General features: G+C 40.6%; 1 protein-coding gene across 2 annotated transcripts; it reads right to left on the bottom strand.

Annotated features, from left to right (window-relative positions):
- Positions 1-833: 833 nt before the first annotated feature.
- On the bottom strand, positions 834-14,103 carry plat (plasminogen activator, tissue). Of its 2 annotated transcripts, none has more exons than XM_046035357.1 (15): positions 14,022-14,103; positions 8,221-8,299; positions 7,561-7,603; positions 7,122-7,256; positions 6,143-6,253; positions 5,006-5,180; positions 4,364-4,455; positions 4,095-4,269; positions 3,899-3,984; positions 3,692-3,757; positions 3,369-3,573; positions 3,156-3,292; positions 2,732-2,872; positions 2,396-2,544; positions 834-2,287 (listed from the first exon to the last, which is right to left on the bottom strand). In XM_046035357.1, exons 2-15 carry the CDS (start codon positions 8,281-8,283, stop codon positions 2,120-2,122), a joined length of 1,746 nt encoding a protein of 581 aa, XP_045891313.1. In that variant the 5' UTR covers positions 8,284-8,299; positions 14,022-14,103; the 3' UTR covers positions 834-2,119. The 2 variants fall into 2 exon arrangements, with proteins under 2 accessions (XP_045891313.1, XP_045891311.1); XM_046035355.1 differs by having other exon boundaries at positions 7,480-7,603.
- Positions 14,104-14,146: the final 43 nt, after the last annotated feature.

Consider the following 14,146-nt stretch of genomic DNA (forward strand, 5'->3'; position numbering starts at 1 on the left):
AAAGGACAAAAGTACAATACAGTCTGCTGCAGTCCAATGCTTATGTTTGCTGCTACAACCAGCCATTTTAAGGAGGACTTAATTTAAATCCTAGGTATGCTGGTTCTTTTAAAAGTTTGTTTTTGCAGTTTAGTGTTTATGTATTGTTTTATTGTATTTTGGCATTTCCTTTGTTCTGGTAAGTTGCATTGATTGATTAGAATAATTTTCGATGTTGTATGGATGAATAAATTGAACTTTGCCCTTGAATCTTGAACACTCTTCTTTCAAATGAGTGAAACATCTTACTGTTTCTTAATTGATAATGTTGTGATGTTGAGAATTAAACGAGTAACGGGTACTGGCAATGAGATATGGGTGAATCTCGAAACAAAATTGTTATAATGATAAAAACCAAGGTTAGTTCAACTCATAGCAAAAAACTTTGTTACTTAATTTTCAACACACTGACAGACTTTCCAGCTCAGAGTTTCAATTATGTAGAAAGTGTAAATGTAAGGAGGCAATTGGTACATACTTTCATGCAATATTTTTGGAAGGAGGTGCTGGCGAAACTTGGGGTATGGATAGAAAAGCACTTAACAGACTCCCCTCAGTTATTTCTTCTTGGTAATAAAACACTTCTACCACAGGGTGTCACCAAAGCACAGTTTGGATTAATAATGACAGGTTTCATTATTGCAGTAAGATCTGTTTTGCGAAACAGGGGGATCACAATAACACCAAAACTCAATGCATGAGATAGACTTATGACTGAAACTCCTTCCTTTTAATATTCAGTAGCTAGAAATGAACAATACAAAAGGCAAATGTAAGCATAAATGACACAAATATTTATTTCAACTATTATTTATTGATAAAGGAGTATGTTGCCAGATGTGGTTATAATGGCAGCGACAATAAATTACTTAACTACAGTAAACAAAGTACAAAAGTAGTTTCTCTAAAACAATATAAAATACGCATAAATATTAACTTAGGACAAAACATCTAAAACCCAGTCACAGAACAAAAGAGATAAGCTTTGCAGTCAATAAGCAGTTGAATGTAGAACAGCCACTAGACATTTTCAATATAAAACCAGTATTCAGACAATGTCTTTTGTTATATACATGTTGGGCTCAACCCAGGTGTCCGGTGGAGAAGTGCTCTTGAAATGTGGTAAAAAACAAATTGTAAAGAGCAAGTGAGGTTTTGCTTTTACTCTATAGTGACGCTTAAGTATCAGGACACAGGTTTGTTGTATGGAGGGAGTAACTCAGAGTGTCTTGCTTCCACCTGTACAAATCGATTCCCATTTACAAGGCAGCAGGGAGCTAAAACTGCAAAAACAAGCAAAATCTGAACCAGCAGATACGTTTTGTGTTTTGGATGAAGGTCTAAACGCCCTCAAGCATCAAAGTAAGCAAAGGCAGAACAATTTGCGTTAAAACTGGTTAAGGCAATATAATCTCACACCTAAAAGACAAGTCTGTAAAACAATCTGCAGCAAAAACATTCCTATGTGACTTACTGCACCTTACAAAGTAAATGCTTATGTTGAGTGGAGTGTTCTTTTGCATTAAAAGTGCTACTGACCTGAAGTCTACCACTGTGACTTCTTTATAGAAACCAGCATAAAGCCAGCCAGAAAGAGTAAGAAGAACATACAGATATTTCCTGTTTTTCCGGTTAGGGTCACTGGCTGAACCTCCAGTTTGGTGGACACAACACTGACAAAACATATGAAAACACTGTATGCATGAAAAGGCAAAAATAGTTTTTGAGATCAAGATGGACCAGAAGGAGGAACCAGAGTTTGTCCTGTGTTTCTGTCCACATATCCTGTCACATTCAACACAGTAAGGAACAGAAAACTTGAGACTGTGGAGCTTCAGTGAGCATGAAAACTCATGATTGAGGTCCTTCATGTGCACCTCTTTAGGAGTGATCCTGCTGGTTTAAAGCATCCATCAGTTTGGATTTAGAGCAACAGATAAACAAGCTCTGAAGACAATCAGAGTCCTGTTGGTCTCCCTGTCTATCTTCTCAATGATAAACATACGTGCGTTTGCTATTTAACCCACTTTGTTTATGGGTAATGTCATCCAACAGCATCTTCTTTGCAGTCTCTCTGACTTCAGACCGGGTTTGCCTTAATTTTGCTGTTGATCCAGTCGATGTAATGGGTGACACGGGTGTAGACCCCAGGCTTATCCTTCTGTCCGCACCCATCACCCCAGCTGATCACACCCATCAGAGTCATCTTGTCATTGTTTCGACAGACGAGCGGACCACCAGAGTCTCCCTGTGGGTGAAGTTCAAGAAACCAAATTAAATGAGAGAAAGGAAAAATTTAATTGGATGAGGCATTCATTTAATGAGGAGGTTAAGTGTAAAAACTAAGCGTTCTAACCTTGCAGGCATCATCCAGGCCTCGGGTGTCACCTGCACACAGCATGTTGGAGGTAACTGTGCGTCCAGACAGCACATCTGGGATGCAGCGCTCTTTGGGCCACAGGCGAACATAACCTCTTTTAACACGCTCGGAGTACTCTGCAGAAACTGTGGAGAGAGTGTTTGAATTAGTACTTATTTATATAGCACTTATATCCTATCAAAAAATAAATCAATTAAAGGCTTGCAGAAAGGCTTAGACTGCCCTCTGCTGGTCAGTCAAGTAAGTGCCACCAACTTGCTTCTGAGATTCAAAATTAGAGAAGGGCATTAATTAGGCAGGATGTTTGCTTACATTCAGAGTCTTTTCCATAGCCTGAGATCTCACACTCAGTCCAGTCAGGTAGCACCAGCCCATGTTCAGGCAGACACGCAGGAAGAACCTCTGGAGAGTTTACAGCACAGATGCCAATGTCCGTCTGCAACTTCAAGAGAGCTGCAAGTGGAAAGTGACCAGAGGAAAGTCAGGGTAATGCACTATCAAAATGTTGGATAGAGACTGAGGAAGAAGTTTTAAAAAGCCTTTGCTGCCTTAAGGTTTTTATCGTCACTGCTGGGGGAAAACATGGTCTCAAGTGTCTCATTATTTACTATGTAGCAGGCCAAAAATCTGTTTCAAAATGCTTTTTTCCCTTAGTTTATGATAATTTTGCTCTATAGAATAATGTATAATAACAAAAACAAAAAAATGAAATGAAATGAAAAAAATTTTGTCTCACCGATGTCATTGTCAAATGAGTTGTTGTCAAATTCATCATGGATCCAGTACTTCTCAACCTTAAAAATCTGCTCACTGCTGGAATTCTGTTTCCGAAACGTTCGTCCCAAAATCACTTCCAATTTTTCCGCTTTATCACTGAAAAATATAGGGAATGTGTTTATCTGTTGCACGGCAAACATCTTAAATTATGAAGAATGTGAGGCACTCTTACTTGTCCTCGAAGCAGTGTGCAGCAGACAGGACCCAACAGGAGTCAATGAGGACTCCTCCACATCGGTGAAAGTGTTTTCTGAGACGGGCCTGGTAAACATTAATGGCCGCCTGCCACGGCTGCTCCGTGATATCGCTCTCTCTGCCCCCAAACATGCGGAACGATGGGCGATTCAGGGTGTTGTCTAAACGCTGGCCACATGTTGCTACAAAGACAGGACAGGTTGCAGGATGATGGTTAAATAACAGTAAAATTACTACACACCAAACCCATCAGAGGAAATGGACTCTGTGTGATGTTCATTGGATGTGAAGATGTCCTACCTCTGTTATTGTTGTTAGTTGTGGGGGCACGTGGGCCAACAGTAGAGGTGGTTGATGGACGTCTCGCTAAAAGGAGGCAACAAGTATGAGCAGTCTGATTGCACACTGGTTCTTAAACTAAATTAACTTCTAGCAACAGTCTTGATAATCTTACTTCTATGTTTCAACACTGCTGCAAAATGAAACCATGATAACAATGGTACTCACAGCATTTAGGTATGTCACACAGCTCCCAGGTCAGCTGCATGTTCTTGTAGGTGTGACACCATGGACCCGCATCACCGTCTGGATTCCTGTTGGATAAAGGAAGAAGATATGCAATGAAGTAATTCTGACTTTTATGTATGCACGAGGAACCTCTCGTGTGTTTGTTTTATCACACTGTGTGTGCTGGCATCTCTACCTGCAGAAACTGTGACTGCCCAGCCCCAGCTCCAACGCATCAGACTTCCAAGCATTGTTGAGCTTGCGCTTGACAGCAGGAGTGTCCCACGGGAGACAGCGAGAGCCGCTCTTAGTGACAGATATTGTGCCTCTGTATGACAGACCAGAGCCCAGCACACATTCTTGGTACTTATCTGTCCCCAAAACGCACAGAGAGTTAAATTGTTAAAGCAATATATCGTTTAATTATTAGTATTTCAGCTTATTCGCTTTTTTGTAAGGCTGTACCTTCTGGACATTTGGGCAAGGAACAGAACTCCCAGACGATCTGAGTGCCTTTATAGATGTAACACCAAGGAGTGCTGTCATTGTCAGGGTTCCTGGTGGGCGGGGCAAGGAAAATGAGTAACATGTTCATGGCTCACATAAATGATGAAAAAACATGTCCTAAACCAATCAGTTTTAAAATGCATCATCCCAACTGTTAACCATCATGTCCCATTATCCTATTCTTAATTTGTGCATCTTTTTGCCTAATTCACCTCTCATTCCAGATCCTACAAGCATTTTGTCTCCGAGTCTATATATACAAACCTATTTCCACCTCCTATTTGCCAGATCATCAATTGAGCCATCTTAGTTATAGTGTTTACGCCTTTTTGTTAACGTTATGTCCCCTGGATACTTGCCAGCTTCTTTATACCCCTTGGACGTAGTTACCTGTTTCTGTTTCTCTATCTGTTGCTCCTCTTTGGCCCAGTAAACTTTGCTTTTAACCTACCTGCCTGGTCTGTGAGTCCTGCTTTTGGTAAACTGAGCCAGTACAAAGATAGTACATCAGTTTCTGCCTTTAAGACTTTCTTACCTTCCCCTCTAGTGCCACAATCAGATGAATCAACTAATTCATTAGTTATATCTACTATACTATACCTGCAGAAGTTGTGATTGCCCAGTCCAAGACTGCTGGCGTCCACTTTTCTAGCTGTGAACTTCCTTCCTCTCAGAGACGTAGAGTTCCAGTTGATGCACTCTGTCCCTGACTGGCTCATACTCCACGTGCCGCGGTACCCTTCACCCTGCCCCACAGCACACTTCTCGTTGGTGTCTATTGGAGAAAGAGGCAAAGTTAATCTGGATATAGTGTCTCATTTATATATGAGACTGATATCACTCTAATAACTGACCTAATTTGTTAATTTTGGCACAATAAAGCATGTTTATTGGATCTGGAAAAACTTAGGCCATTCAAAATATTTGGACAAATTATGAAAACATTGTTATTAAGGCATTAAACTCACAACTTGTGTCCTAATGGCATTTATATTGTATTTTTCCAATTAGCGGTTTGAAAACAATGACCAAACATAAACTATGATGATGGTAATGCAATCAGATTTATTGAGTCTGGCCATCGTAAGTCATTCCGCTTTCACTGAAATCATTTGGCTGTGACCACTGGGGTTGGCGTAATTATCCCACTGAGAGGGTGGGGTGTCCCTAAACCACCAAATGTCGGCCACAGAAACAAAAACATTCATATCCCAGAAGGTCTTTCCATGGTTTATGACCCTTTCTTCTCCTCTCACAAACCACAGGCCCATGACACCTACTGTTTACGTCACACATTCAGTCCGTGACTTTATCTACAGTCATTAACAAATGCATAGAAAGTTTTAATCAGTGTTGTGACATGGACATGACTGGGTTTATTGTCGTTTTAAAGTAAAACATATGTGAATACTGTAAATAGTGGAATAGCTAAGGCGTACATTTTGCAGCATGGGAAGACTAAATAAGAGATTACAGTACAGCTCAAACGTCATTAAAGTCGTTAAGCCGAACATTTATTATTTTAACTAATCTCTGTTTCCAGCTTTTCAATCATGATGATTTGCTGCTTTTCTCTCTTTTATATAATTAGAAACTGAATATTTGGGGTGTAGGACTGTTGGTGGGCCAAAATAAGTTTACAGAAAAAAATGTTTAACCAATTAATCGAGAAAAAAGCTTGCAGGTCAATCGAAAATGATTGTGTCCAAGAAGAAGAAGAGTTTGTTGAGTACTTACTAATCTCACACTGAGCCCCACTGAAGCCTGGAGGACACTGGCAAATGTAGTCTGAAGTGTAGACGGCCTCCTTACAGGTTCCTCCGTTGTAGCACTGAGACACGTAGCAGTCTGGACGGGGCAGACAGAGAGCCGGTTAGTCAGTCATAAGTCATCCAGTTCTTCAGCACACAAACAATTTGAATAATCAGAATATGATTGAGGGGTCATGTCCACTTGCGTATACAGATAATTACATTTGTGGGTTTGGCTTTGTGTGTCACATTTCACACAGAAACATTGAGTAATAAAAAGGTCTCTGTGTGCATGGTTCATCCTGACTCCCATACTAGCAAAAATCTTCACAGCTTCATTTTTAAAATATCATGTCATGCCAAAGGTTTCTTTCTAGAGCTGAACTGGTTTTACACCATCACCAGTTCGTCTTTCATTTATTATTTCAACATTTCCTAAAAGCTAGAGTTCAGAATAACAGCACCCCACTCGCTCCCAGTGGCATGAGCTCACAGATGCAGCAGTTCAGCAGACTGAAAATGTGGTTGTAATTTGTCTGAGGGAGGGGCAGTCATGCTTCACAGAATTCGTCAATGGGGGTGAAAGTGCGCACGAGGGCTTGTCTGGCAGGAGTATTTCAAACAATCTCAGACTAAACTACACCCACTCAGAAACACAGAAACCCAACAGCTCTTCATTTGGATGCACTGAAATAACAAGGACTTGGACGCAAGAGCGAGGCAAGCCAACAAAAAATAATCATCTGAGGTTGCATCAGCAAGCTAGAGGTAAAGGGAAGATAGAATAAAACACAGAGAGGTCAGTAAGGGAAAGCAAGCAGAGTGAGTCACACATTAACAAACCAAAGATTACATTCAACCTATTGCGAACAGAAACGTCTGATAAGAAAGAGACAAGAAAGTAAGACAAGTAAGCCAGCCAGTCCACATGTGTTTGTGTGTGTTCGCATCCATGCCACACTCACTGATGACGGGCACAATATGACAACGCTCTTGTCCTCCTAATGCACAACGGCAATACTCCACACGCTGTCCCCTCCATCGCAGCCAAGTGTCCCCAAAACCACGCACAGCTGATGTCTCACGCTCCACACAATGTACTGAGAAAACACACACACACAAATACACACAAACAATAAGTATACATCCAAGACACACAGAAATCATAATCCTCGTCACATGTAAAAGCAGTTACAAACATAAAGGTACAAAAACAGAGAGGAACACAAACACATAAACAGTGAGTTAAAAGAATGTGAGAATGCTGGTGATGGTGATGGTGGTGTTATTAGGGAAGACAGACAGAAGTGTGAAGGGGCTCACTGGAGGTGTCAAAGGAAGGTGAAGACTTCTCGACATGAATAATCAAAAGCGTCCGTCTAGCTGGCTGCCTGCCAGGCTCACCTCTGTAAAAACGAGTCCCTCTCTTAGTGCGGAGCAGCTCCACCTGCAACAGGAAAGATTTGTTAAACACAGAGCAGCAGTGCCTGGGAATTGGTTGCATGGCATTGGTTTCCATCCCAGGCAGCCAGTGCTTTCATGTCATTTCTTTGGGATACTGTGAAAATAAACTTGCAGAGACTTGAAACTTGCTTCACAAGCTGCCTTTAAGTTTTAGTCAAACATCATTTGTTGGTACATACAGGACAGTAGTTCTACAATACCCAGGATTTAAGAGTTAGCTGCAGGACAACAGTGAGTTTATGAGCTATACTGTCTCAATATCAAAAAGTTAAAATAAATAATATTACTTATATTATAATATTAATTCTGTTAAAAGATTAATGAAGTAGCATTTTGCGTTTCAAATGTTGCTGTTCAGCACCTGACTCTTAAGTCGTTGTTGAACTTTCAGACAAGCACTTGAGGGCTCCACAACCAGTCTATGCTCAAAACTGCATCACCATGTAACAAAAACACAAATACAAAAATACTTAATAGACTAAATGTTTGCTCAGATTATACTAATTTAAATGTATAAACCCTTGTTTAGTATGATGGAGTTGTAGATAATGTGCTGAAACCACTTGTTTGGTCCTGTCGTGACAAGGATGTAGTACTTACATTGTCTGCTAGGCCACAGCAGAGAGCGGAGAGGAGCATTAGTAGTCCAAGTGTTCTGGTCATGGTTACTTAAATGGTTCTGGAAGTAAAATAGAAATACATATTACAAACCATTGACAGAAGATTTTACAATACAGTTTAGATGGACATAAGAACGCACTGATACCTACAGAAGCTGAGTGTGGAGAAAAGCAAAGACAAAGACCAGAACCACAATAATCATAAGACTAACTGGTACTGATAAATGCCAGTGGATTTGCACAGATCACTCATAACATTCTTTCATTTAACATTATTAAGCATTTTACCACTGTTTAAGAAAAACAGCATTTAAACACAAATTTGGCGTATGAGGTACTGGAGAACAACGTACAATTGTGCGAAACCTGATTCTGGAAAAATGACGGCATGTCACTACAAAGACTGCAAAGTTGTATGTCCCCAAATACACAAATATTAACAATCAATACTGACACACACACACACACACAAAATTAAAATGAAAACACTGGCAAGAGGGTAAAACCAGAGAAAAAAAGTAGTTTAGCATAGTAAGGTGAGTGAGTGAGTGAGTGACTGAGCGTGAATTTCATTGTTGTATTTCTATCTGTCTTTCTATTTCTATCTGATCTTTTATATGAAGCTATATGAGCTAACAATTGAAGAAAAACGGTCAACACTGGTCATCTTATCCTAACTATACCGATCCTGTGTTCCAGCTTCCTTCCTCGATCCCTACGTCTGCTACTGAAAGAGGAAAGGGTGGACAGGGTTGGGATGTTATGGGAAACCGGGCGTCCTTTCTGGCTTGTTGACTTCTTGACTCAGACAGAAGGTTTTCACAGCCTGTGCAGGACAGCCTCATAGGAGACCGAGTTCAACATGTTTGTGCTGTACATGTCTTTGTTGTCCTGCTTAAATTAATTTCCCTTTTATCATAAATAATCTTTAAATTCCCCACTGGGAATGAAGAGGAAGAAGATTATCTTCAGTTCATGCAAAAATAAATGAGATGCTGACCATATCAAACAACACAATCTGAACAACCCTGATAAAAGGCATCATGCACAGCAGAAAGTTTCTGCACCATACTGACAGCATTCCTTCTCTGCCAGAGCAAAGCAGCAACTGAAACAGCAGGGGACACTTGGAGCAACAAGAAGCAACTGAAGTCATTTTCCCTTTTATACTTTTAAAAATAAAAATATGTAAGATATCAGACTTGTTCCTCTTCTCTGTGTTAAAGGAGTCGTATGCAGGAAAGAGGTTTCCTTTGCCTGTTGCTCATCTGTCAAGTGTGAGTAAACATTAAATGAGTCACAAAAGAAAGAGGGGGTGAGTGGAAGAGAAGAGAGAAAAATGGGAAAGAGAAGAAAAAGAAAGTTGCACATAATGAAGGCTGAAAAGTAAAAATGACCTCAATATAAAGAATGCTTTAAAAATAAGAGTAAGAAACTTCTTCTACAGACATGCATTCAAAGACCCAGATGCTCCACAATAAGCAGGAGCCTCCATGCCTGTACATTTTTATACTCTCCTCTCCGTCGGCTGGTTCTTCACTGACTCAACCTCTGTGGTTGACTGAGCTAATAGAAAACAGTGCTGTGTTATTAGGTGAGGTAAAATATCTATACTGGCAACCGCACACACAGATACATACTCTCTCTCTCTCACTCACACACACACACACACACACACACACACACACACACACACACACACAAAGAGCTCAGGAACGTGGAGCTAATTAACACCCTTGCACACAAAGATTGACTGTTCAGTCTGCTCATTGTTCACTGGAACAAAGACTCCCTCTCAGGACTCTTAAAACACAGACACACACATGCATTCACACACTAACCATTAAGAGGACAGGTCCCTTGAAAGCTATCCTTGCCTCAGACAAATAAAAACCCCGTTGACCTGCGCTTTTACCCCCCAAGTGAGCCTCCCTGGCAGGGTGACAACAACACACTAGTTTCCTTTTTGTTTCCTTTGTGCAGCTGTTCAGCTCTGTTCAGTTGCCCCCTCTCTCCAGCCCTGTCAGCTAAAAACATGTGTTTCCTGCTTAAAATACGTCCAGCACCGGCCCCATGTATTTCGGAAATGTGCGCACATATCAACACATGCACACACAAAAACTCACACCAACATGGACACATCAGATATGAACATATGTGTGTCCCACACCCTTTTCAAATAAAGTCTGTAGCATTTAACATGCAGAGGCCCTGTTTGGGGTGCCATCAAACACTGCTCCTTTGACAGTCCCACAATGCAATTGGCCTGAGTTTTAGCTGTTTTTGTGGTCTGTCATACAACACTTAATGCATATGACCACAACAAAAACATGTTTAATTTACAGGATACACATGTGGCTGCTCTTTTAGTTTTATGTCGTATGCAGTGGAGAAAACTTTTTTGGAGGTGATTAACTCTTAGAATATCTGGTCAGAGGGGGTTGTATTACTTTAATTTATATGACTTACTAGCTTTTTAAAAAAATAGGTGTATTGCACATTTTCTGTTTCAAGATAACTAGGGCTAACTAGCTAGTTGAAAATGCAGAAATATTTGATGTGAATTTGGGTTCGCCTGGAGAATCTTTGTTACAAAATGCATTTTATAAAAACTCTGAAGGTGTCAAGTATGACAGCTATTTACAGAACAATAATCCAACTAATCAGAAATATCTGTGAGGTTTACTGGTGTAACTGGCACATAACCAGTAACTCAAGACTCAAGTCAAACCATGTCACTAACCTTTCTGAGGTTATGCCCAGGGGTCAAGGGTTAACACTCAGAATCTATATAGTTTCCGAGCGCAACATAACCAATAGATAACACCAGTAACTAGTGGGTGAACTCTTTAAAGTCTCTTCTCCCATTAAGTAGAGCGGGACACAACCAAACTGTGATGTGCACATATTGCTTGTTTCGCCATCGTCTGAGCTATTGATATGTTGACTGATAAAGAGATACAGCAATCGGATTATGAGCATGTCTCTCTAAAAAAGTGAGCGGGACACCAGCATCCCCCTGGGGTTAAGGCATTTGTCTGTTACACCCAATCAGTTAATTGTTGAAACATGTGCACCCACGTCTGCAGCCTGAGGAGAGTGTGGTTCCCTTAGTAGGTCAAATATGAACGGAAGAAATGAAAACATCTTTGGAGCTGCAGCAGCCAGACTGTGAGTCAGCAGCAGCTTCAGTTTCAAGATGCACCACAAGTAGAGCAAACACATGCAACAGATGATAAGGCAGACAAACACACACACACACACACACACAGAGTTTATGCACAAAAGTAAAAATAAATGTAAATGTTTTCCGCCGTTGTTATTAATGTCCTATTAGTGTGCAATACAGTGGTTATGGTTCACTGTGCGCTTTAAAGCATCTGTGAGGATCATTTTCCTGTCTCTCTTCTATGCAACTGTCAGGATTGGTACTTAAAGCTTGAGTGCTGGACCTTCGCTGCCAAACAAATACAAACAATGCCAATTAAGCCTATCAGCGCCAGGTAGTTTTAAAATCTGGTCTCTGTGGCAACATTCACTCACTAGCGAGCCAGTCGTGATGTGGTTTATGCCAACTAGTAATGATCAGTTTACCAGAGTTGAAGAAGGGAGCAACCGTAGTGACAGCAGCAACGCAGAATAGCGGAGCCTACCGTGTATGTTATAAACAGTTGACAGTGCTGTGTAACTACTCTCACTGTCAGAAGGGGGAGACAAAAGTTTGGACCTGCAGGTTTTAATGTAATAAAAACGGGGTGGAAAACCCACGCTGGCACCCGGGGGAGGACCTGGCAAAGGAAACACCTTTACAGTGTGCAAATTTATAATCGTTTGGCACTGAAGTGAGTTTCTTAACAATATTTCTTAGATAGCTCAACATTTGTGGGATTGAATTGTAAACACTATTCACATTCTCTTGTCGCGGCATGCTCAGTTTCCAGTAGCAAACCTTACAACGCATTTTTGAACAGATTTGACCTGCTTGGATCCCTAAACCTGTATTCAACCTTTACAGATGTTTCAGTTTGCATGGGTTTAATATGTTTGCCGATGATGTGTTACGGCATGCAATGTCATGTTGGAAAGCTACTTAGAGGGCATTATGCATTCTTTACTTGGGGGTTTTCAGTCAAGCTTCAATAAACCAGCTGTGATCCGTCTCTGTAAAGTCCCCAAGAACAGAGGGCTGTATTGTTGCCTTACAGCTTCCCTCTGTTCTGTCTTGAAGTCCAAATCTGAATGAAACAGACTCATAAAGCTAGAAGAGACATGTAGAAAGAGAAGGTGTTGACATTAGAAATGAGTATAAACCTGGGATAATGGAGCATGAGACAGCTATGTAGAAGGAGATGAAAGGATGGAGATAGCAAGAGAGAGGGGAGAAAGGAGAGAAAGGCCAGAACCAAGAGGAGGGAGATGAAATGTAATCCCAGAGGTCAGCAGAAAAACAATGTGTAGTCCTGAGTCACCCCAGCTCCCAGGACTGCACAGAGACAGACTGAGGCATTATGGGATTTATAACGAGTATCACAGCCATTAGACAAGAATACAATTAAAAACCTTAGACAGATACAAAGAGTAGAGATGTGAAAGAGGGTTTTTGTCCAGATACAAGAGAAAGCTGCAGCTCAGTACTGAATGATTCGCTCTTCAGGTATTCAGTGTCCCCTTCTGGCTATTGCTCCCACGGCCTGATCCACCACTATCCTCTGTCTGACCTACTCTTAACTTACAGCTTATCCTCTGAGTCACAAACATCACTGCAGCAAATGGATACAAACTTTTCTTACTCTCAACATGCAACAGTACAGAGTTATCAGTATGGAGAGCATCAGCGCTGACGGATGAAGAGAATTCCCAAAGTGCCGGCAAAAAAGCAAGCAACTCATTAGCCTGATAAGATCCTGCATATCAGTGATCCTGTGCAGTTTTCATCCCAGAGAGGTACACAGACACACAGTATCAGAGCAGGGATGTTCCTCGATAACAAACGCACACTGAGTCCAGCAACAGAGTACAATATCGCCACGTTCTTTGATTTTTATGTTGCAAAAAAAAATTACTGATTTTGCTTCCTGAGAAAAGTTTGGAGTGTGTGCAATGCAGACTGAGGGAATGTGTCAACAGGTGGATGTGGCTGGAGAGAGGTCAATATAAAGCTGCTGAACTCAGAATGAGAAGTTTGTTTGGAAGAAAAATGAATGAGCAAACACAAGGCAATACAAAAATCACAGTTTCACATCCCTACACAGTTCACTGAAACCAGACAATTTCATATCACAATAATCATAAAACTGATTACATTATCCACATAAACTGTGTCTCCTTGAATCCACTGTTAATAACACTGAGTTTCAGGTTACTAACTTTGTAGTTGGCTACTAATGTTAATGCATATTCTCTACTATATTTCCGATTTCATTACACGTGAGATTTTTGCTACATATTTTGCTAATTAACATTAACTAAAATGGGATATGGGTGTGTCAAGATAACTCATCATATATTCTATATTCTTCTACCATTATATTGAATATGTCCAGCCATTACTAATTGGTTAAATCCTACAGAGTACTGGTTAAACATTTTAATTACTTTTCATCAAATGTAGCATTGGCTGTTTAATCTATTTCCCCTCGACACTTCAAATAACAGCCATGCAAAAGGATTCAGAATGAATAAGTACTTAAGATGTCACATTAACAGAAAACAGACTCTGGTGCATAGTCTGTAAATCTGTACCGCGAAAGCATCTGCGTAAAACAAGTGAAAATCTCTTACCAAGGTTAAACTCTTCTGAATCGCTATCTTCTCGGTGTCTCTGCAGGAGCAGCGCGAGTGTATTCGGGATTTGTCGCTCGGACTGATATGGTCCTCCTTCTGTTCCTGTTTTTTATCGGTGTGTG

This window comes from Micropterus dolomieu, linkage group LG21 (genome assembly GCF_021292245.1).
Source record: "Micropterus dolomieu isolate WLL.071019.BEF.003 ecotype Adirondacks linkage group LG21, ASM2129224v1, whole genome shotgun sequence".
Taxonomy (NCBI): domain Eukaryota; kingdom Metazoa; phylum Chordata; class Actinopteri; order Centrarchiformes; family Centrarchidae; genus Micropterus; species Micropterus dolomieu.

Bases quoted from the DNA above. Each gene is read 5' to 3' on its own strand.
- plat (XM_046035355.1), bottom strand. From the start codon at position 8,283: ATGACCAGAACACTTGGACTACTAATGCTCCTCTCCGCTCTCTGCTGT. The intron at 6,254-7,121 runs GTGAGTGTGGCA...TGCCCCGTCCAG, and splicing joins TCATATTGTGCCCGTCATCA to ACTGCTACGTGTCTCAGTGC. The intron at 3,985-4,094 runs GTAGAGATGCCA...TTTATCCAACAG, and splicing joins GGCAGTCACAGTTTCTGCAG to GAATCCAGACGGTGATGCGG.